We start from the raw sequence: 24,942 nt of genomic DNA, 5'->3' as shown, positions 1-24,942 counted from the left end.
TAAAGTCTGATAAGCAAATAGGGTTCAATAATAAAAGAGAGTTTTTAATAAAAAGAGATGTTTTTATAAGCGAGGTCAGGTATTTCATGGTTAAACCTAAAAGGGTACTTGATGGGATAAATTCTTAAACCTTGTGAGTTTGTTATTAATAGAGTGGATAGACCATGAAGAAATGTCTGCATTCATGTAGAAATGATATCTGCAGGGTGAAAAGTTTCTAATCTGCAGAACAGTCTGTCAGATTAGAGTTGTAACACAGAATTTATTTTCTTAAGGAATTTCTGATTTAATTAGGGAGGCGCAATATTCATAACTTAATGCTGTACATAATTAGCTTTACGCTTTATCATACAAGTGACATGTGCCAAGTTGTTGATTAATTTGGATTTGGAAAGTTAAAAGAAATTTATAAAGGAAGTTCGGCTTGAGATTGGATGGCTGAAGAGGCCAGGGACGTGGAAAGAGTAAGGCATACGTGGGGAACAGGGCTTGGTGATGTGATGTCAGGAAAGGGTCTGAAATTCAGAGGTGATTATCGCCTTGGGATCTTTTAATTATGGACCTTCACTAGGCAACTGAGAAACTTTGATTTAACTCAAAAGTGAATATTTGCTTGAGTGACATGTGAGTATTCGAGTGAATGCACAAATGTTTGAATGGGTATGTAATAATGTCTGAGCCAGAGAGTGAATGAGTGATTAGGTGCGTGAGTGAATCAAGGATAGAACGTTTTGAGTGAGTGAATGAATGTTGAATAAGCGAGTTAGAGAACAGGTGAATGAATAGGTTCCTAGGCAGAAATCATGACGTAATAGCAATGAGAATTCAGCAGTAGACCTCCGAGATACATTGAAGAGAGAGACCACAGATTGGATCATTTGGTCTTAACTCAGATAGCACTTTCTCATAGGAATATTACAGCACAGTGTCTGTCCGTAAGGGCTTGATGGTAAAACGTCCTTACAGATCAAATCCAGGTTAATAAGGATAGTATCAGAGATTTGTGTAGTACTTTCTATTTTAAAAACACTTTTCACATAGATGCGTTAATAAATTGGTTCTCAGTGGAATTTTTTCAAACTCCTATTGTGTCTAAATGAATCATGGTTAAATGACTGGGCCGTTGGCCAGGTATTAGGAAGTCTTTCAGTTTCGACACTCTGTGGCTTGTGAGACTGTGTGGTCAGGGTCAGGAGCGAGCTACTTGTCAGGCATTGGTTATGCTAAATAATACGTAAACAATGAGCCTTACGGCCAGTTACCCTTCTCTCTCCCATCTCCAGGGAAATCCTTTCCTGGAACCCAGAATTTCCACTTGGAGGTTGGCCTCATCATTCTGTCTGTAGTGTTTGCAGTCTGCCTTCTAGCCTGCCTGCTGGGAGTTGCTCTCCGAAAATTTAAAAGGCGCAACCAAGAACGCCTCAACCCCAGAGATGTGGAGTATGGCGCCATCGAAGGGCTCATCACCACCAATGTCGGAGACAGCACGTTAGCAGTGAGTTTGTGGCCCCAGGGGACCCCGAGCATAACGCAGATGGCTGAAGATGCTTTCTTATTTCAAGCACGAAATGCTGACCAGTAACTGGTGACTGGACAGTGAGTGCACACATGCTCCTGGTCACTTATGTCTTCAGCAAGTATATGCCGGCACCCCTATGTGAGTTCAGTCTCCTCTACCTGAGAACATTTATTTTAGACAGACATTTACATTAAAGGAGGGAGTGGATTTATTTTAGTCGATCCTTGGTAGTTATTTTTCTTTGGGGAGTAAGGGGACAGGGACAGACAATGGTTGCCTATAATTTTGATGGTGGGGGAGGGCTTGGAATTTATGGTACTCAGTTCCTCTATTTTTAGCAGTAAAAGTGCTTTCAAAAAAAGGCACCTTTTGCTTAATATTAAAAATCACTTTCCCTTCTAGATTATTTCAGCGCCCTGTAATTTAAGACTTTTAAAACCTGACATCCAAAAAAGCAGCTATGAAATTTTTCGTGCTCCTGTGCCGCCCCCTTGTGGACTGCACTCATTTGGTTAAACCAGTGCTGTCCAATAGCAATACGTGCGGCACATCTGTTAATTTAAAATGTTCTAGTAGCCATCTTAAGAAAAGTTCAAAAAAACCTCACAGGTGATATTAATTTTAAGAATATACTTAACCTAACATATATAATTATTATCATTTCAACATATAATTAAAGAATTATTAATGAGATATTTTGCATCTTTTTTTTTAAACTAAATTTTAAAAATCTGTGTATTTTATACGTACAGCACATATCGGTTCAGATCAGCCACATTTCACTGTCTCAGTGTCAGCGTGTGGCTAGCAGCTACCCTAGCACAGGGTTTGGAACCATTGTACTTGTATGTTTTAAAGTTACTCTTTTGCACATTTTAAAATGATGAAATCACATTGAAAGCAACTGTCTTCCTTTTTTCACTCTTTAAAATTGTTTGTCAAGTGTTAATTTTAAAGCACCTTTAAACTTTAAGTGAGAAAAGGGATTGCGTGCTATCGAATAGGTTACCATCGAGTGCCGAAAGGAGAAGTAATAACATTCTACAGGGGTACTGTGCTGGGTAGGATGCCCCCTTTAAAAAAAGGTGAAGATTTGTGTTAGAAAGATGTTAAAGTCATGCCAGTACTAAATCGAGACTCTCCTTGTCATTGGCTGATGAATTGAAAGACGGTCAAGGTGGTAGCTTTTAATGTGATTCAGTGTTATTTAATGCCATCACGTAAGATCATCTGTATTAAGTCTTTGTTCTGCTAGACGACAGACTTAAAAGTGTCCGGGAGTTCTGCAGTTAAGCCTTTTTGCTGGAGAAGACTTGCCCTCACCAGTCATTGTAGCTCAGGTGCTACACCTGGACTACTACCCTTGGCGAGTTATTAAAACATTTGATGGTGGCTGATACAGGCTGGGAAATATCCCATCCTACTGCCTTCCCCATGGCTGGACCACAGTCAAGTGTACTTTTTTTGTATGAAAAAAAAGGGGAAGGAACCTTGTTTAGCTTCCTTTTACCTACCTATTTAATTGTGCTACAGTGAAACTGGGAAAAGAGGAGAAAAGGACATTTCATTCAAAAAGTAGAGAAATATAGTTTTTCTTTAGAAGTGTATTTAGAAGTTTGTTTCAAGTTTTAAGGCAAATTAAATGAATTCATTGAGTTTGGAGCAAGGACGATACAACGCTGAATCTTGACAAAACTTTAGCAGTAGTCAGAACTTTGTTCCTCAGAACTGCTAACATAGCTAATCACATTGGGCACTGATAGGAATCTCTAGTGTAAATTATTATTTAAATGGCTTCTATAATTTTGAAAGCAGAATGCTTTCAAATATGCTAAAATAGTCTTCTCAACTCAACCGTTTTAGATGACAGTATATCACGATATAATGACACAGTAAACAACACTGTTTAAAAACAAGTTGTCATTATTGGTCTACATACTTGCTTATTTAAGTGATATTCTCATTTATATGACTCAGCAAGGCGTACCTTACTAAACAGCTCTCCTACACTGAAAAAGAAGTCTTGGGATCCAAGAGTTGAAGTAGATGTTTGTTAGTCTTTGGTCGATTCCGCCCGCCCTGAAGTCTATGAACTAGGTTTAGAACCAGGATTGTACATTATGAAAAAACAACACATTAGTTCTATAGTAATTTCAGAATTATTCTCTCAAAAAAATTGAATGAATAAAGAGAAAAACGAACAGCAAAAGAGATAGGGAGATGTGAAACCCTACTTCATCTACATTCAGTTTCTTGTTGAATATCCATTTTGCGGCTTTTAAGGATTCTAAATTTCTTCCTTTAGATGTTCAGGTTTTGGTAATTTTGCTGATCAACAGTACTTCACAGTGGTGCCCAGAGTAAGTAAAAGACAATGAAACTCAAACAAGGCAATGTATTCATGTAACAGGCCAGCTAAAATGTTTGGGAAAGGACAGCTTTGGGGAGTGTTAGATCAACATTACTGCAACCTTCCCACGATCACCATGGGCACAATATTGTTTATTATAGATAATCCATTCCTGATTCAAAAATGCTTCTGCTTCTTGGCTTGCACTGAGAGTAAGAAGGGAAAATTTATGAATGAACTAATTGGGAATCTTTTTTGCAGTGTGTTCATTTTTAGAAGTAGATTTGGGGCATGGTTTTATGTTTCAATGAAAGTCGTATTTTTTCTCTCTGCTTTGTGGGTAACTGACATTGAGAATGACGTACAGTATATGAAATCACGTGTGAGAAACTTGAAAATTGTAAAGCACTATAGAATTTAAGAGTCTTTCAATAAAAAAATTTTTTTTTTTTTTTAAAAGTAGACAACTGTTAACAAAAAAAAGAGAAATGACATAGAGGTGTTAATTTTGTGATTCTTGTTCCCCACCTACCTAGTAACCTCCATCCAGGTAGCCCTCTCTGCTTGAGTGTACCAGTCTGAGGACTCAGATGGCCACTGGGGTCTTTACAAGATAAACAGCATTAGAGTCATTTGGTTCTTATTCCTAATTTGTTTGTTCCTTATTAAAGTTCCTTGGCATGTCAACTAAAGTGCATCCTTTGATAGATATTCTGAGCAGGGCCGAATATGGTCAATTTTGCTCAGCTCTTGGACTTGAAGGCCTTTGATTTTTGCTCCATTTTCTCTTCTAGCTACTGTTTCCCCTTGGGCTCAGCCCCGCATGTTGGACTTTTTAATTTACATCTTTGACTTTGTCCACTCAGCTTCTTTCTTTATATATTTTCTTCTAAGACTCTGGATACAAGAAAGGACTACTCATCCCTCAGGAAAACCTATCCCATATTAGGGAAAGGGCTAGCTTCTGGTTTTCCTAAGAAGTGAAACCAGTTCTTCCTCCAGTGGGGCTTTCCATGCACACGAACGGGCCATGTGTCCAAGACCACTGCCTCCATGCCAGTTACACCCACGTGCGCGCTCATACTCTAACCTGGGAGCAGTTCCTCAATACTTTCTCTTTCTCCTTGTTTTGAACCGCAGGATTTATTGGATCATTCGTGTACGTCGGGAAGCGGCTCTGGTCTTCCTTTTCTGGTACAAAGAACGGTAGCCCGTCAGATCACACTGCTGGAGTGTGTTGGTAATTCTTTTTTCCCTTTCTTTGCGGGTTATGTGCGGTGGTTCTAGAAGTAGGATGGACCTTGGAAAATCTGCTTCGTGTTGCCTCTTGCTTCTTAAACGTCAGGAGATGTGAGGTAGCCATGTGGTAGTATGCCTCTAATCTGTGACTTGTGTTGGAGCACTTGAACTTGGTGAAGTTCTTATTAAAGAACTAGTATCCACTAGGCAGGATACAGAGTGCCCAGTCAAAAGATTTCAGTTTTAAGTAGACCCTTCCGGATGATGGGAATGCTTGAAAATGAACTAACACGGCTGCTCCAGACCATAGGCATTGGGGAATCTGAGGTAAGTCGGCTTTTGGACAGTAAACTTGATTATTGCAATTTTATACTTCCTCACTCTTCCCCTGCCTTAAAAAAAATGAAATAAATGTACCAAAGCTACCCTTCATAACTGCTTTATTTAAATAAGAGCTGTGTACATTTCTCTGTGGCCTCTCACATTTTTTCCCATATTGGAACATATTTGTATAGAGATATAATCATGGTGTGTGTATAATTTGTCCCTGTTTTCAGTTTTAAGCTCACACACATTTTCATGTATTGGTACACATCACAGGTATTTTAAAGTTTATGTAGTTGTCTATTGCGTGATAACTTTAACAATACTGTTTGAAAAATGTTTTGCACATGTTGCTTCTTTTGAGTACGCAGAATAAACTTCTAGGAATTGGGGTTCCTGGGTCAAAATTCGTGACTTTTTATGGCTTGTCTTATATATTGCCGGATTGCCCTCTAGGAAGGTGGTGCAAATGCTTTTTTCTTTAAAGTCCTGATTTTTATTAGTTTTAGTTTTATGAGGTGGGCATTTGCAAGTCACATGACAGTTTTCATTAATTTCTCCTTTAGATGGCATGCAGGGATGGCCACAGGAGCAATGATGGATTAGAAACATCTCCATACTCTCCTGGTTCTCCCAGTTTTGGGGGGCTGGCTTTGCAGCTCTTGCCGTATCATCTTTTGCTTTTGGGAGGTGACGGGCCAACATAGGCTGCCTTCACCACTTGGCTGCTATCCTCTGACTTTTCTTCCTGTTTTCATGGAAACCAGGACACCCCCAAATGCAGTAGTGGAAGGGGGTGGCGGGCAGAGGTAGTAGAAGTGACTGCCACCTTCAGGCACACAGGTGGCCAGCAGGAGCCTGTTGCCTTTTCTCTACGTCTGTAGCTACTGCAACTGTTTCTGAACTCCAGCTTCATGCTTCTCCTCCACGGTGGACTGTGTGTAGAGAAACTAAAAATGGAAAAGCCCCCAGTGTGCTCACTGCTTACAACCAGAGTTGTCCTCTTGTACCAGCTAACATCCTATTTGATTCTGAACAAGGGTACCTGGGTAGGGGTAAGAAGTGAAGGGGGACATTATCCCCCATCCTCCTGTCCCATGGCCACTCACCATTCACAGAGCAGCAGCTCTCATGACCGGTCCTCAGAGATGGACCCCAGAGTCCAAAGGGCAAAATAATACTGCACCTTTAAAAATGCATATTGTTTCCGGTTGTATAGATATTCTTCAGCATATTTTGAAATAGTTTATGTTCAGTTACAGTATTTTATTGGTTCAGTGCTAAAGAGCCGTGCCTTTCAGTAGCATCTAGTTGGTGTTCATGTAGTACAGGCTTGCATAAAAATGTATGTAATGAACTGTTCAGATGTTACCATTTTTGGTTGAAAAACATGAGAAGTTGGACTAGATCCGTTGTTACAGATGGTGATCAATGAATCTCCAAATTTTAGGTGCTTTAGGGGACCCCCCCCCTCTTTTGGGTCTCCATGGCCAGGACTTTTGGGCAGCTCTGCTTCTGTTTTCAGGGACTTCTGCATAAGGTTGCATTTGCAAAAAGCATTTGACAACTTAACAGCCTTTGAAAACCATTTAAGTAGGTTTCTGTTTCAATTCTGTCTACTTACGCTGACATCTATCTCTGTTTGCTCTAAAACAAAGGATTTAAGGCAACTGTATAGTAATGTCCACAATGCTCTGGGATATTTTTCTCTCCTTCCTAATGAGAATATGAGGACAAAGGGCAAATAAAGATACAGAATGGAACCAAAGGCAGGAATAGATGAGCCTTCTCTTTTGTAGCAGTCGATTTTGTAGATCTTAGCACTAGCCTTCATCTTAAACTACAAATGCTGGGCAATTACTATGACTTTATTCCAGTTAATCCTGCACTAAATACTATTTTTGTGACTTGACAGTGGCCCACAAAAGACCACTTACTGGCTTCATTTAACGCTCTTTTGGATTAGTCACTGGTATTTAGTAGGGACATTGCTTATCGTAAGGGAATCTAGATTGAGCAGTTTTGATTATGTTTTGATTATGTCCAGACATAATCTCCTGGACAGACATGCTTTCTCTCTCCATGTTTGGGTTCTCAGCGACTTAGTTTTCCAGCAAAGAGCTGCATTCCTGTATATATAGGTGGTGCTGCAGCAGCTTATTACCAGCTGGGATTCCCAGCAGCCACTTGCCTTGGTAGAAAGCCCCGCTGCCCTGCAACTCGTATCTCCTGCTGCATCGTTTTCCAGGTGCCACGTCTGCCTTCACCTTGATCATACCCTGTGTCGATCCCCCCAGTCTCGCGGTAATTCCCTCCTCCTCCCAACCTCCCTGATCACCTACCTGTCATTAAGGAGAAAAACGGGAGCAGACATAATCAAAACATAATCAAGGGCTTCCCTGGTGGCTCAGTGGTTGAGAGTCCGCCTGCCGATGCAGGGCACACGGGTTTGTGCCCCGGTCCGGGAAGATCCCACATGCCGCGGAGCGGCTGGGCCCGTGAGCCATGGCCGCTGGGCCTGCGCGTCCGGAGCCTGTGCTCCGCAACGGGAGAGGCCACAACAGTGAGAGTCCCGCGTACTGCAAAAAAAAAAAAAAAAAAAATCATCAAAACTGCTCAATCTAGATTCCCTTACGATAAGCAATGTCCCTACTAAATACCAGTGACTAATGCAAAAGAGCATGTAGTTGACAAGCTGACAGTTGTGCTGGGGCTGCAGGAGGGGGCACGAACTCCTCAGGTCAGATCACAACTCGTCACCGTTTTTTGAAAATGTTTTCTCCGAGTGGCCTTTTCAGTGTCACCCACTTGTGGCATCACAGGGACTGTCTTGCAGGCGAACACCCATGACCAGTGTCAGAAATCGGGACTGTTCTGGGATTATGTGTTTAAGACTTTGCAAATCCTCTTTTGAAATATATCCTCCGCCAAGAAATCCTTTAAGGACGGCAGTGGCTGTCTGTCGATCTCCTACACAGCATTGCTCTGTGTGTGTGTGCGCGTGTGTGTTAATCCTTCAGAACACATATCTCAAACTCAGTGATCTCTTTGGTGAAAAATATAAATGCATATGTAAATTCACAAATGTGGACTCTTAGAAAATGCCGATGTTGATCCTTTATTAAGGGAAGGAATCAAGTAAGTCACTCAGTTAAGCCCCATACACGCTTTTTGGCTTTCATCAACATTGAAATTTCTAAGTTTTACTAACTTTCATGTGCTTTTACAAACCATATGCATTTCATACCTTTTCACAGAGGAATGTAAAGGTAAACTTTGTAATTAGCAGCTCATTGTACAGATGCAGATTCTGAGAGTGTTTCATTTGATAGCACAGTAGGGTGGCCGGGAGGGGCAGTTTCCACCTTATTTTTGGATGTCTTTACAGGCAAAAAGTAGTGGTATTTATACCCCTGAGTTGTGTTTTTCCATGGGAGGGGTTAAGAGTTGCTAGCATGAAGTTCGTTGGCTACCTGCCCTGTTCTGCTGTCCAATGTCACCTCTGTGTTGCTTTCCACAGGGAAAGGCAGGTATGGTGAGGTGTGGAGGGGCAGTTGGCAGGGGGAGAATGTCGCTGTGAAGATCTTCTCCTCCCGGGATGAGAAGTCGTGGTTCAGGGAAACAGAGTTGTACAACACTGTGATGCTGAGGCATGAAAATATTTTAGGTAAGTACAAAAATTATCCCCTCATTAATTTTCTTCTAGGAAGAAATAATTGCCTGCCTTTGCCCTCTCAGATTTGGTGTGTCTGAATTCGCAAGTCTCTCCTAAATGGTGACATAGGGACCATCAGCATTTATACGCTGTTTAATTTTCTTTCCACATGAATTGCTTGTGTAAGTCTGCGAAGAAGCTAAGTTTGAAGATTCTCTGGATGATGAAAAGGAAATTGTTATTGCTAAGTCTTCCTCTGCAGGTTGTTACGTAAATAACAAAAACTTGCCCCATATTGTTCACTTCAAGGCTTCCTCTGTAGTTCTGCTTACCCCACCCTTTTTGAATATTTATTACTTGAATCAAACTAAGAAAGATCTTTGGACGATTTCCTAGAGATTCATAGCTCCCAGGGATATCGTAATTAAATGCACATTCCTTCAAACAAGGCATCGTTTTTAAAGCCCAGATTTCGAGAAGGATTTAGCATACATTTTAATTTGGAAACTAAAGCTTGGAAACATTTGTGAAATATGTGAAGAGCCCATTGAAATACTGCTATGGAAGTATAAAGGGTTAGAATATTCCTTTAGCCTGTTGACTTCTTTGTTTTTGAAAAGTTTTTCTACATGTGTTTATACTAATACATATATGATGAATGCTGCCTGGGGTGCTTCTTTAATAGTGGCTATAAAGTTTCTATAGAACTGGACTCTTTATAGGATAGTGTTGGCCACTGCATGGCTACGGGATCAGGTCTGGCTTATAGGAAGGCCACTGCCAGAATTCATTTCTATTCCAGGATTGCCAGTTCAGTATTAAGCCTGAGTCAGGTTGTCTACAAATCATGGCTTGACAGTTGTCCAAAGGTTTGCTTTAACAGTTTGGTGGTAATGTTCCATCTCAGACTTGTCTCAGTTGCTGTTGTCATTTTCTCCCCTGCCCTTCCCCCTTGGGCCCTCACCATCACCTAGGCCTCCTCACTAGTATCGTTGCTATGGGTCTCCCCTCTCCAGTCCATCTTGCCACACTGAATTATCTTCCACTGGGGAGCTGAGACACTTCTGCTCAGAGTGTCTTTGATGACTCCCACATCACTTGCAACATTTATGACTTCTGAGCCTGGCATTCCAGACTCCCTATTTTGGGGTCCCAAGAGGACTCTGCTACTTCCTGTACAAATATGCCCACGTGCAGTCAGTTCCAATATCTGTCACTCCTTGGGATTGCCCTTGAACATTCAGCTGTCTGTGTCTTCATTCATGTTGCTCTTGGCCACCCACTATCCCCATTCCACCCTCTACCCACTCCTTCCTTCATCAAAACTTCTTAGTTCCCTTCCAGACTCTCCCAAGGGATTTACTTGGGCTTTTCTGCACTCCTGCACTTTTTACCTCCTATATAACTCTTATCGTGACTGCCTTGTATTGCAGTTAGATGCATGTGTGTTAACAACAACAATGACTATAGTTACTATGCAGTAAGCACTGCTTTGTGTCATGCACATTTTCTCATTTAATCTTCACCATGACTGTAAGAGGGCAGATATCCTTATTTTCCTGGTTGTAACTGATAAGGTAACGGAGGTACAGAGAGGTTAACATCACCCAGCAGGTTAAATAATGGAGCTGAGAATCACACCGGATGGTCTAACTCTTAACCACATGGTAGTTATTAGCTCATGGAATTGCTTCTTAGATTCTAGAGTCATAGTGTGAGGTGAAAATTCATCTACAGTCAAAATTACCTTTAAATGTCCCAATATTTCCTCTGCCACTGGAACAGACTGAGGTTGGGTAACAGATAAACCACTGGCTGTATTAAAAGTCATGATGGAAAAAAAAAAAAAAGTCATGATGTACAAGAAGTACTTACCTTTAAACAGTAGAAGTACTCTTTTTTTTTTTTAACATCTTTATTGGGGTATAATTGCTTTACAGTGGTGTGTTAGTTTCTGCTTTATAACAAAGTGAATCAGTTATACATATGCATATGTTCCCATATCTCTTCCCTCTTGCATCTCCCTCCCTCCCACCCTCCCTATCCCACCCCTCCAGGCGGTCACAAAGCACGGAGCTGATCTCCCTGTGCTATGCGGCTGCTTCCCACTAGCTATCTACCTTACGTTTGGTAGTGTATATATGTCCATGCCTCTCTCTCGCTTTGTCACAGCTTACCCTTCCCCCTTCCCATATCCTCAAGTCCGTTCTCTAGTAGGTCTGTGTCTTTATTCCTGTCTTACCCCTAGGTTCTTCATGACATTTTTTTTCTTAAATTCCATGTATATGTGTTAGCATACGGTATTTGTCTTTCTCTTTCTGACTTACTTCACTCTGTATGACAGACTCTAGGTCTATCCACCTCATTACAAATAGCTCAATTTCATTTCTTTTCATGGCTGATTAATCTTCCATTGTATATATGTGTCACATCTTAGTAGAAGTACTCTTAACGGGCAGGTGCACGTACTCTGAGAAGCACGTGGGGTCTGAGACTCACTGAAGGAAGGGCATGTTCAGGCAGCCCCTCTCTTCTCATGGGCTCATGGGCTTATGGGCTCATTGATCAAAATGCTCTAGATGTTGCCGTGCTATGCAAGTAGTCACTTTATCCATGCTCTTGAGTTAAATGACCTGTGATACCACTCCACTGTACACCCAGTACAAGAATTATTTCCATTGTTTTTGCTTTCACACCCAGTCCTGAGGACAGTTCCCTGCACGTGGTAGGTGCTTAGTAAATATTGATTAAATTGGATTTAATCACACAGGAAATTTGAAAGTCACCTTTGCAGTATGATTCATGTGAGAGAAGTTAGGTTCCCTTAGTGTGATCACAGAAGGCAAAACATTGTCCACTTATTACATAATGATCCATGGAAGCTGTGAATTCATGAGATCTTGTTACTCTCATCATAATTACAGCTGTATGGATTAATTTTACTGTGTAGTCGGTCCTCTTAGTTGAGACAGCTCGTAGAAATGTACCACCTTTTTTTTTGGTAAACTTCTTTCCCTGCCTTAGCAGTTTTTTTGGATGTAGAGACTTTAAGGTTTTCTGTGACATTTTCTTTTCTATCAAAAGATTGTTTTGAATATCAGATCATGATTTCCCCCACCCTTGAGTATTGCTAACTCTAGCCCCCTCGAAATACATAATTAAATTACACACACGTATAAAATTATGGGCCCTCATTGTTTATCCCCCCCAAAATGATATCTTTCCAATGACTAGTTTGGATTTCAGCTGTTCCTTCTGCTGTGTCTGGTGTAGAAGTCAGCAGAGAAGTGAATGACGGGAGGCTCTGTTTGGTGGTTGGAACAGTGTCTGGGAGTTTGGGAAGCCAGTTTCTATTCTCAGCATCATTACAGGCCCACTCTGTGACTCTGGGCCAAAGTTGTATGTTTCTGAGCATCCTTTTCCTCATGACTGAAACCAGGGAGTTTCAGTTAATATGACAATTTCACTCCAAAGTCTCATCTTACACTCTTTAAAAAAAAAAAAATGGTACATATGATATCACTTATATCTAAAATATGACATAAATGAACTTATCTATGAAACAGGAGCAGACTCACAGACATAGAGAACAGACTTGTGGTTGCCAAGGGAGAGGGGAGTAGGGGAGTTCAGAATTAGCAGAGGCAAACTAATATATATAGGATGGATAAACAACAAGGTCCTACTGTATTGCACAGGAATATTCAAGATCCTGTGATAAACCGTAATGGAAAAGAATATGAAAAAGAATATATATATATATATATATATATATATATATATATAACTGAATCACTGTGCTGTACAGCAGAAATTAACACATTGTAAATCAACTCTACTTCAATAAAATAAATTTTTAAGAGCGATTATAGCACTAAAAGAAATGGTGCAGTATCCATTAAGTTGACCATTTTAATCATATAAGCGAGATTTAAGTACAGTCATATTGTGCAACCGTCACCACCCTCCATCTCCAGAACTGCCACATACTCTTAAAAGGTACTGCTTAACCATTTAATCAGTCAGAATTCCTTGAGACCAATTGGAAGTGAAGGAAACTACCTGAAAAAGATATTAAATTACAAACTTTGGGGCTGTAATTGAACCCAGGACGATTTTGAACTATAATAGTAACCAGCTACTCTCGAACACTTACTGTGTGGTAGGCATCATATGAAACATTCTACCTACAATAACTCTTTATTTTCACAGTAACCCTTTGAGATACAGGACGGTGCTATCCATATCTTATAAATGAGGAAACCAAGGTGACGATTTTATGTGGCACACGTGGGATCACCCAGCTCAGGATGGTGAGCCGTGTGGATGCCCAGTAGTCTGGCTCTGGGGTTCAACACTCTCAAGCCCTGTGCTCCCCAGCATGGTGGCCTCACTCCTCAGGTATCAGAGCTGCCCAGCACCTGGTTCCCACGAGAGCTGGAGTGAGAGGCTTACAAGGGCACTGCTTACCTCACTTAAGATTTGGGGTTTTATTTTAGTTTATGAGGCACCTGGAAGGATGACTTTGGCTGTTATGTAAGAGGCTTTTGCCCTTATCACGTTCTCTCAGTGTTATGAACACGTCCAATGGCTGGGCCAGGCTTCCAGTGTATGGGCACCTGTTCAGTCTCCACTAACAGTAGAGTGCTTTGACTCAAAATACAAAAGTCCCATAAAAATGGTCTAGCATGTTGAAGCAAATGTAGTTGTACAATTCACACTAGAGTGGTAAATAGTTTTATAAAAAATCTTACTTATTTAAAAGTCAGTTTTCTTGAAGGTCTAGAGCCTAACTAACGGGACAGACAAAAATCCTTCTCTAAGAACTTGGGGACTTAGAGAAGGTGAGAGAATACATTGTATTTATTTATTTATTTAATCAATCACTCAGTCAGTCAGATGCTGCTCTCCCTTGGCCAGAGGAATCAGTGAAGGCTACGCAAATACATAGCAGTAATTTAGTTTCTTTTGAATGGTGCTTCTATAGTTTGGGATATTCATTTTGGAGAAAGTTATTAAAGATGAATATCATGTGGTTTACATATGATCATCTCAATAGATGCAGAAAAAGCTTTCGACAAAATTCAACACCAATTTGTGATAAAAACTCTCAAGAAAGTAGGCACAAAGGGAACCTACCTCAACATAGTAAAGGCCATATATGACAAACCCACAGCCAACATCGTTCTCAGTGGTGAAAAACTGAAGCCATTTCCTCTAAGGTCAGGAACAAGACAAGGTTGCCCACTCTCACCACTATTATTCAAAATAGTATTGGAAGTTTTAGCCACAGCCATGAGAGAAGAAAAAGAAGTAAAAGGAATCCAGATCGGAAAAGAAGAAGTAAAACTGTCACTGTTTGCAGATAACATGATACTATACAAAACAGAATCCTAAAGATGCTATGAGAAAACTACTAGAGCTAATCAATGAATTTGGTAAAGTAGCAGGATACAAAATTAATGCACAGAAATCTCTTGCATTCCTATACACTAATGACGAAAAATCTGAAAGAGAAGTTAAGGAAACACTCCCATTTACCACTGCAACAAAAAGAGTAAAATACCTAGGTATAAACCTACCTAAGGACACACAGAAGACCTGTATGCAGAAAACTATAAGACACTGATGAAAGAAATTAAAGATGATACAAGCAGATGGAGAGATATACCATGTTCTTGGATTGGAAGAATCAACATTGTGAAAATGACTATACTACGCAAAGCAGCCTACAGATTCAGCGCAATCCCTATCAAACTACCACTGGCATTTTTCACAGAACTAGAACAAAAAAAAGTCACAATTTGTATGGAAACACAAAAGACCTTGAATAGCCAAAGCAATCTTGAGAAAGAAAAATGGAGCTGGAGGAATCAGGCTCCCTGACTTCAGACTCTACTATAAAGGTACAGTAATCAGAACAGTGTGGTTCTGGCACAAAAACAGAAATACAGATCAATGGAACAGGATAGAAAGCCCAGAGATAAACCCAGGCACATATGGTCACCTTATTTTTGATAAAGGAGGCAGGAATATACAGTGGAGAAAAGACAGCCTGTTCAGTAAGTGGTGCTGGGAAAACTGGACAGCTACATGTCAAAGAATGAAATTAGAACAGTCCCTAACACCATATACAAAAACTCAAAATGGATTAAAGACCTAAATGTAAGGCCAGACACTATCAAACTCTTAGAGGAAAACATAGGCAGAACACTCTATGACATAAAACCACAGCAAGATCCTTTTTGACCCACCTCCTAGAGGAATGGAAATAAAAAGAAACAAATGGGACCTAATGAAACAAGCTTTTGCACCATAAAAAGCAAAGGAAACCATAAACAAGACGAAAAGACAACACTCAGAATGGGAGAAAATATTTGCAAATGAAGCAACTGACAAAGGATTAATCTCCAAAATATACAAGCAGCTTATGCAGCTCAATATCAAGAAAACAAACAACCCAATCCAAAAATGGGCAGAAGACCTAAATAGACATTTCTCCCAAGAAGATATACAGATTGCCAACAAACACATGAAAGGATGCTCAACATCACTAATTATTAGAGAAATGCAAATCAATACTACAATGAGGTATCACCTCACACCATTTAGAATGGCCATCAAAAAATGTGCAAACAGGGCTTCCCTGGTGGCACAGTGGTTGAGAGTCCACCTGCTGATGCAGGGGACACAGGTTCGTGCCCTAGTCTGGGAAGATCCAACATGCCGCGGAGTGGCTGGGCCCGTGAGCTATGGCCGCTGAGCCTGCACGTCCGGAGCCTGCCCTCCGCAAGGGGAGAGGCCACAACAGTGAGAGGCTCACGTACCGCAAAAAAAAAAAAAAAAAAAAAGACGTGCAAACAGTAAATGCTGGAGAGGGTGTGGAGAAAAGGAGACCCTCTTGCACTATTGGTGGGAATGTAAATTGATACTGTCACTATGGAGAACAGTATGGTGGTTCCTTAAGAAACTAAAAATAGAACTACCATATGACCCAGCAATCCCACTACTGGGCATATACCCTGAGAAAACCATAATTCCAAAAGAGTCATGTACCACAATGTTCATTGCAGCACTATTTACAATAGCCAGGACATGGAAGCAACCTAAGTGTCCATCAACAGATGAATGGATAAAGAAGATGTGGCACATATATATGATGGAATATTATGCCATAAAAAGAAACGAAATTGAGTTATTTATAGTGAGGTGGATGGACCTAGAGTCTGTTATAAAGAGTGAAGTAAGTCAGAAAGAGAAAAATAAATACCGTATGCTAACACATATATATGGAATCTAAAAAAAAATGGTTCTGATGAACCTAGGGGCAGGACAGGAATAAAGACCTACATAGATGTAGAGAATGGACTTGAGGACACGGGGAGGGTGAAAGGTAAGCTGGGACGAAGTGAGAGAGTAGCATTGACATATATACACTACCAAATGTAAAATAGATAGCTAGTGGGAAGCTGCTGCATAGCACAGGGAGATCAGCTCGGTGCTTTGTGACCACCTAGAGGGGTGGGATAGGGAGGGTGGGAGGAAGATGCAAGAGGGAGGGGATATGGGGATACATGTATACTTATAGCTGATTCACTTTGTTATACAGCAGAAACTAACACAACATTGTGAAGCAATTATACTCCAATAAAGATGTTAAAAAAATAAAAATAAAATTAAGATGAATATCATGTGGTTTAAAGTGATAAAGCGGAAACATTTTGTGTGTGTGTGTGGTACGCGGGCCTCTCACTGTTGTGGCCTCTCCCGTTGCGGAGCACAGGCTCCGGACGCGCAGGCTCAGTGGCCATGGCTCATGGGCCCAGCCGGTCCGCGGCATGTGGGATCCTCCCGGACCGGGGCACGAACCCGTGTCGCCTGCATCGACAGGCGGACTCTCAACCACTGCGCCACCAGGGAAGCCCGGAAACATTTTTTTTAATTGAAGTACAGTTGATTTACAGTGTTGTGCCCATCTCTGCTGTACAGCAAAGTGATATAACTGATTATATACATACAGACCTTCTTTTTTATATTCTTTTCCATTATGGTTTATCTCAGTATATTGAATGTAATTCCCCGTGCTATACAGTAGGACCTTGTTGTAGCAGAAAGAGTTTCTTTAGCAAGAATAAATAAATGTCTAAGTGCACATTTTGTTTGATATTATGGCCAGCTAAGGGTTCTAAGAGAATCAGCTATGGGGAGACAGAGGCAGGTGGGATAACAGGGAAGAGTGAGAGACTAAGTCTGGCTGTGGGGACCAGCTTAGAGGAAGAGGGAGAAAGAGATGGGGATTAAAGTGCGGAAGTGTTATTCGGTTCACTTTACAGATATCCCACAGGTACAAATGTCAGATTGTCCTTCTCGAGTAGAAGCCAGCTTGTTTGAGGGCAGGATGATATGGTGGGTAAGAGTATGGGTTCTGGTGCCAGATTGCTGGGGACGGTTAGTGACCTTAATGTCAGTGATGTAATCTGCCCCCTTCATGTGGTTGTTGGAGGATTGCATGTAGGATTTTTAGAACTGTGCCTGGCACATTGCTGATTCTCACTAATTATTAGCTGCTTCTGTTGTCGATGATGATGATGATCAAATAGGGAAACGTTTCTTTGTTCCCAGAACTTTCCTATGCGAGGTATGGTGTATCAGAGCAGCTGGCAGCAAATTTGGAGTTGGTAGCAACTTAATAGCTGTATGATCATTAGCTGTGTGATCCTTGGCACCTCCCAGCAGCAACTTCATCATGTGTAAAATGAGTATAATATTTATCTTTCTGGTCTACTGAGAAAAATTCCATGAGAAAATATCTGTGCAAGTGATATAAATTTTATATAAAGTACTTTATATAAAGTACGGCATGTTTATGTATTCTCCTTTTCCTTTACACTTTCACAAGTCATTTAATTCTTCAAGCCATATCTGTCTTTAAAAAAAAATCCCCTTGTATTTCTAAGTTCCAAATTTCACTGTCCATGTGAGTGTCTATAAGGTATAGATCTATAACGCTAGGAAAGCACCTCTGTAGCAGGAAAGACAGGCACGCACATCACCATTTACTTCATAGGTTAGGAAGTACCTCCGACTGCGAGTTCTTTCAGTGTGCTGAAAAGTCCCCTTAGAATGTCTAGAAAAATTTCTTCCTTCCTCTTTATCTACATCTTTCAATATCTCACTTTTTAAAAAAATTTTATTGAAGTATAGATGATTTACAGTGTTGTGTTAATTTCTGCTGTACAGCAAAGTGACTCAGTTATACATATATATTCTTTTTCGTGTTTACAGTTTATCACAGGATCAGTATCTCACTTCTTTTCAAGACGACTTCAGTTGTCACTTCATGATGGAAGCCTACTGTAACATCTAGTCTGAATTATTATGATTCCCTGCTCTGGGCTCCTGTTATCCTTTGCACATATATATTACAGGACTTTTCAAATTATATCATACTTTTTCCATTTTAACTCTGTCTTCTTTTCTAGCCAACAAACACCATCATCTTGGTTTTCCTGTGTGACTGACGAAGAGCATCCTAGGTGCCTGTTATATTTGATAGGTTCCTTTTTTAAATCGATGAATCAGTCACATTTAATATAAACTCACTCCTTGATTTTATAGCAGAGACAATCCAAAGAGCCCAAATGAGTTGCCCAATGTTATAAAGCAGATCACAGGCAGATCAAGACTAGAACACAGGTGTCTAGGTTCTAGGCTTTGTGTTCTTTCTGGGTGGTTGATGAACGATCTGTGCCTGGAATGTCAACATGATAAAGGGTTTAACACTCTCATTATGGGTAAACACAAAGACATTATTTCTATCTGAATCTTTTTTTTTTTTTTTTTTTGCCGTACGAGGGCCTCTCACTGTTGCGGCCTCTCCCGTGGTGGAGCACAGGCTCCGGACACGCAGGCTCAGCGGCCATGGCTCACGGGCCCAGCCGCTCCGTGGCATGTGGGATCTTCCCGGACCGGGGCACAAACCCGTGTCCCCTGCATCGGCAGGCGGACTCTCAACCACTGTGCCACCAGGGAAGCCCCTTCTATCTGAATCTTAATGCAATGTAAAAAAAATTTCAAAGGATTATTTACAATGGAAATGAATATGAAAATTTCCTATTCACTAGCAGTGTCTTCTTAAGGTATAAATACATTATTTTTCTCTGTTGATGCCTCTGTAAACCTCCTTTTATGGCAGTTGGTAAGTTTAGTATTTTTTGTTATAGGTGATCTCTACTGTATGGGTCACTATTTCTGTATAGTAAATTAAGCTGTAATGTGAAATTCTCACATGTCTATTAATTTTGTTCTTGCTGTCTCCAGGTTTCATTGCTTCAGACATGACATCAAGACACTCCAGTACACAGTTGTGGTTAATCACACATTATCATGAAATGGGATCGCTGTATGACTACCTTCAGCTTACTACTCTGGATACAGTGAGCTGCCTGCGAATAGTGCTGTCCATAGCTAGTGGTCTCGCACATTTACACATAGAGATCTTTGGGACCCAAGGGAAACCAGCCATTGCTCACCGAGATTTAAAAAGCAAAAACATCCTGGTTAAGAAGAATGGACAGTGTTGCATAGCAGATTTGGGTAAATTTTTTAAAAATATTTTTAAATTACTGTTTTAACTTTTGTTGTCTTCTCTTGTTTAGCCAGGTTGCATCTTTTTCCCTCCAAACACTTTGTTATGAAAAATTTCAAGCATGCAAATTGAAAGGGCTTCACGGTGAACACCTGTATATTTACCACCTAGATTCTCCCATGAACATTTTACTGTTATCACATATCCAGCCTCCATTTATCAATACAGCTTAATCTTTGATACATTTCAAAGTAAACTGCAGACAAAAGAGCCCTTCCCTCCAGTGGCTTCAGCATACACACCAATATATCATTCACTGGAGTTCTTTACTTTTTTTCTCTTTTCAGGTAAAATTTATATTTCACATGAAATGCACAGATCTTAAGTACACACTCTCAGATTTTTGACAGATGCTGTAAAATCCAAATCGCTGTCAAGATACAGACCTTCCCATTACTCTAGAAAGTCACCTCGTGCTGGTTCAGTCCGTTCCTGCCCCAGCCCACCCTGAGAGGCAACCAGTACTGTTGCATTCTGATTTCACAAGCCTTACACAAAGTAGGTACACAATGAAATAACCTATGGAATGAATTTGTCTTAAAAATGGTTTATAACGTTGTTCTGTAACCAAGGCAAAATTATCAATCAAAGAAAGAGGGGAAAAAAAAAAATCCCCAAACTAATTTACCATTTGCCCTGCTGGCATATCTCATTCTTACGGTGTTAGGGTGATGCTTAATGTAGCTTTAACTGCATTATAAATAAGATTATTTTCATTTATAGTGGCATTCTCTATAAAGCCTATTCATCCTAGACCCCTAGAATATTGGCTGAATAATTATGCTAACGAGAACTGAATTGTAATTTTGGTTATTCATTTCAGTGGACTACTGAGGATACTCACTCTCCTTGAATAAAAAATGGTCGCTCTTATTTTCATATCATTATAGTTATTGTTACATGGATAAACGTTTAGGCAGTGTTAGCTCTAATTACATAGATGATAAAATTGTTTTTAAACACAAGGGATTTGACATATCAGGAAAATTTCTTTCAAATAAATTTTTTTCAAATAAAATTTTTCTTTATCCCTTTAAAGTCCTTGTGTTCATGTTGAGAAATTACTTGACGGTGTTTTCCAAGTATAAGGAGGCATGACCCTAACGTTTTTGTTGTGGTGTAGAAGACTTATGGCTGTGCCATGGCTCATGGAGCTAAGGTGATTTGAGTTTCCCAATTATTGACCCAGTTTTGTTTGTTTTTTTTTTTTGCGGTATGCGGGCCTCTCACTGTCGTGGCCTCTCCCGTTGCGGAGCACAGGCTCCGGACGCGCAGGCCCAGCGGCCATGGCTCACCGGCCCAGCCGCTCCGCAGCATGTGGGATCTTCCCGGACCGGGGCACGAACCCACGTTCCCTGCATCGGCAGGCGGACTCTCAACCACTGTGCCACCAGGGAAGCCCGACCCAGTATTTTTTTAATTAATAAATTTATGTTTGGCTGCATTGGGTCTTCGTTGCTGCACGCGGGCTTTCTCTAGTTGCGGCGAGCGGGGGCTACTCTTCGTTGCGGTGCGCGGGCTTCTCATTGTGGTGGCTTCTCTTGTTGCAGAGCACGGGCTTTAGGCGTGCGGGCTCAGTAGTTGTGGTTCGCCGGCTCCAGAGCGCAGGCTCAGTAGTTGTGGCGCATGGGCTTAGTTGCTCCACGGCATGTGGGATCTTCCCAGACCAGGGCTCGAACCCACGTCCCCTGCATTGGCAGGCAGATTCTTAACCACTGCGCCACCAGAGAAGTCCCTGATCCAGTATTTTTGTACAGGTTTTTTCATCTATCTATTTACCTGCCCTAAGTGCTGACCTGCTTACACTCAGGGCAAGGGTGGGGGGCTTAGCAAGGGGGACTTCAGTGTTTGACGCCGTGCCTTGAATGTCTCTGTTGTTTGAAACTTTTATAATAGTGTGTTTATGTATTATTCATGTTACTAAAAGTCAATTATGCCCACCTCACACAATTCTTGTGAGATTCAGAAATTTTATAAATGCTTGGCAAATAGTCATTCAAATGGTAGCTGCTGTTCTAGTCCTGAGGCCAAGGGAAGATAGACACATTGAGGCAGCTGTTGGTTTTGGTTTATGGGACTTGGGGGGAATTAGCAAATCCAACTAATTAATTATTTAATTACATTTATTTTGACCTATAGCTTTCCAGCTGTATTCACGGTTTCATACAGAAATCTGTGTTAAGGGGCCATTATTCAGGGAAGTAGATTGGTAGTACAGGAGACAGCTCCTGTAAGACTGCAATTTATATTAATTTTTTACTTTATACCTAGAAATTAAGGATCACTTGTTAGAAATTATGTTCTATTATTAATACTGTAAAACTTCCAGTATTTTAGCAAAAATACCAGTATTGTATTTTCCTCACTTTTGATCACAGAAAAATTCAAGCATTAAGAAAGATTGAAAAAGTAGTATGATGGTCATTCATATCCACAACACCTAGATTCAACAGTTATTAAAATGTTGCCAAATTTGCTTTATTTGTATGTGGCTGAGTGTATATGTTTGCAAATTCATTTGAAAATAAGTTGCAGGGCTCCCCTGGTGGCATAGTGGTTGAGGGTCCGCCTGCCAATGCAGGGGACACGGGTTCATGCCCTGGTCTGGGAAGATCCCACATACCGCGGAGCGGCTGGGCCCGTGAGCCATGGCCGCTGGGCCTGCGCGTCCGGAGCCTGTGCTCCGCAACGGGAGAGGCCACAGCAGTGACAGGCCCGCGTACCGCAAAAAAAAAAAAAAAAGAAAAGAAAAGTTGCAAAGTCACAACTCTTTACTACTAAATACTTCAAAGTGCATCCCCTAAATATACTTCTCTTGCATAATCACAGTTTATCACACCTAAAAGTTATTGATTATGCTTTAATATCATTTAATAGCCATTTTCAAATTTTTCCAGTTTTTTCAAACAAGAATTGAGGCACGTTGCATTTGGTTGGTTTGTCTCTTTAGTTAGTGTAATAATTATGGATTACTGGGAAACAAATTACCTCTAAAACTTAGCAGCTTAAAATAACACAAGTTTATTATCTCACACAGTCGGTCAGCAGTCTTGGAACAACTCAGGTCTGTGGTTCTGGCTCAGGATCTGACAGGGGTAACAGTCATACCATCAGTCAGGGCTGCAGGCATCTGAAGGCTTGGTCAGGCCTGGAGGAACTTCTAGGATGGCTCACTCACATGGCTGTTGATGGGAAGCCTCAGTTCCTTGTCATGTGGTCCTGTCCACTGGGCTGCTTGAGTGTCCTCATAACACTACGAATGAGCCCAGAGAGAGCAAACAGGAAGCCATATGCCTTCTATGCCCTAATCTTAAAGATACACACACTCTTCGGCCATATTATGTTTGGTAGTCCAGCCCACGCTCAAGGCATGAGGAATTGAGTTTCCCCTCGTGAAGGGAGAAGTTTCAAAACACTTGTGGGTGTATTTTTAAACCACCACAGCTAGTATTTCTATTCTCTATTTACACTTCACCTTTTTTGTATTCTGTTATCTTTACTCTGTGGTTCTGGAAATGGTGGAGGGGCATTATGGTTTGTGAAATGTTCGTAATGGCCATAGAATCTTAGGGTTGCTTATAAAAATGAGAAGAGAAACCAGTCTGATTTAGTCAAACGCAGTTGCCAGTATCTTTGGTATTGAGGCTGAGATAACATACGTGCTATCTCCCTTGCTTTATATGGAGTCATCATCTCACCCACGCAAAGCCACGGAGTGGGAGGAGAAGCATTCTCCATAGATGACTTGAGGGATCCCCGCTGGGTTACAAAGGTGTACATGGTCTGCTTGCTCCAGTTTGGCAATTTTCATTATTTTGAGTGTTACAGGAATCACTTTCAGTTGGTCTGCACATGCATCAAAAAGTAATTCCATTCTCAAATAAACCATGCACGAATCTGTCTATTACCCTTGGTCTGTGAGGAATGCTGGGTCTCTCTAATTGGCTGAGGAATTCGGACATGAGTCATGGTTTAAGATAGTGCTTCAAAATCATTTAACGTGATAGTTGTGCTTTGAATTGAGGGCCAGCTTAATGTTCTCTGTACATGTGGCTGCAGAGAAAGCCCTGTGGGTTTGGTCCACGTTACTGTTCAGATGAGCGGCCCTTTTTCAGGGATGGAGCAGGGCCCGGGGCAGTCGGCCCTTTATGTAATGATAAATTACCTCAAAGTCCCTGCCTCACATGGTTTGAAGTTTGTGTTTGCAGTCTAGTGGGAGCTGTGCTGGAGCCTGAGAGCTTAATTTGCTCCTTGTTATTTAAGCCACTTGGAGGCTCCCATTTGACAAGTGAGTCTGTTTTCCTGTGCATTTCAAACACTGGCCTCCTATTGGTTTGGTGTATTAGTTTATTATTTACCCCAAACTTTTTGTCTCTGAGGTTCATCTGTTAACCTAAGAGCCTCAGAATGTTTCTGGCATCAGCCCTATTTCCTGCTCTCAACGGAAGTCATCACAAGGGTACTCCAGAGATGACTCTGGGTGTAATGCGGCAGTCACCATGGATGCCACAAGAGGGCGCTGTTCGTTGGGTTTGGTTTAAAATCCTTCAGCAGCCGTCTGTGAGAAAGGAAGGGAGCAGATTGACAATGTTGTCTTCTTCCTTTCAGGCCTGGCAGTCATGCATTCCCAGAGCACCAATCAGCTCGACGTGGGGAACAACCCCCGTGTGGGCACCAAACGCTACATGGCCCCCGAAGTTCTAGATGAAACCATCCAGGTGGATTGTTTCGATTCTTATAAGAGAGTCGATATTTGGGCCTTTGGACTTGTCTTGTGGGAAGTGGCCCGGCGGATGGTGAGCAATGGTAGGTATCTGATCTCAGATAATATTGCCCTTGTCTGAGTCCTCTTGGTTCTGCTACCTTTAAAAGGGCAAAGGAAATATTTAAGTACACACTGTTGCGTGAATCATGCTTGTGAAGCTGTTGGCATTTATACTTGCTTTATGGCTGGTAGGTAGAAGGCGCATGATGGCAGTCTGTTTTAACTGCAGGAGGGGAAACCGTGGTGGAAAAAGTATTTCTGCAAGAGTCTGCTTATTCCTTGGTTTGTTTTTATCAGTCCATATTTTATTTTTCCTTCCTCCGTCCTTATTCTGCCTTTTTTTCCCACCCTTCCTCCTTCTTTGCTCTTTTCCCAAGTGAGTTTTATCGTGAGAGCTTCAAGGAAATCTAAGTGTGAATTCTGCTATTATAGATATTTTTAC

General features: G+C 41.1%; 1 protein-coding gene and 1 long non-coding RNA gene across 5 annotated transcripts in view; one reads left to right on the top strand and one right to left on the bottom strand.

Moving 5' to 3' along the window:
- The window catches only part of ACVR1 (activin A receptor type 1), a 75,307-nt gene that overhangs the window by 38,842 nt on the left and 11,523 nt on the right, over window positions 1–24,942 (top strand). For all 4 annotated transcript variants that reach the window (XM_079924759.1, XM_079924761.1, XM_079924760.1 and 1 more), the window contains 5 exons: window positions 1,284–1,495; window positions 5,010–5,109; window positions 8,953–9,099; window positions 19,408–19,683; window positions 24,344–24,541. In XM_079924759.1, coding sequence (XP_079780885.1) covers window positions 1,284–1,495; window positions 5,010–5,109; window positions 8,953–9,099; window positions 19,408–19,683; window positions 24,344–24,541 — 933 coding nt within the window. The remainder of the gene's footprint in view (window positions 1–1,283; window positions 1,496–5,009; window positions 5,110–8,952; window positions 9,100–19,407; window positions 19,684–24,343; window positions 24,542–24,942) is intronic.
- The window catches only part of LOC307188051, a 165,792-nt gene continuing 142,627 nt past the window's right edge, over window positions 1,778–24,942 (bottom strand). The window contains exon 3 of the long non-coding RNA XR_013828796.1: window positions 1,778–8,011. This is a non-coding gene — a long non-coding RNA (uncharacterized lncRNA). The remainder of the gene's footprint in view (window positions 8,012–24,942) is intronic.

Source organism: Stenella coeruleoalba (assembly GCF_951394435.1).
Source record: "Stenella coeruleoalba genome assembly, chromosome: 6".
In the NCBI taxonomy this organism is placed as follows: domain Eukaryota; kingdom Metazoa; phylum Chordata; class Mammalia; order Artiodactyla; family Delphinidae; genus Stenella; species Stenella coeruleoalba.
The sequence above is the reverse complement of the archived record's forward strand: the minus strand, read 5'-3'. Positions and strand labels throughout refer to the sequence as shown.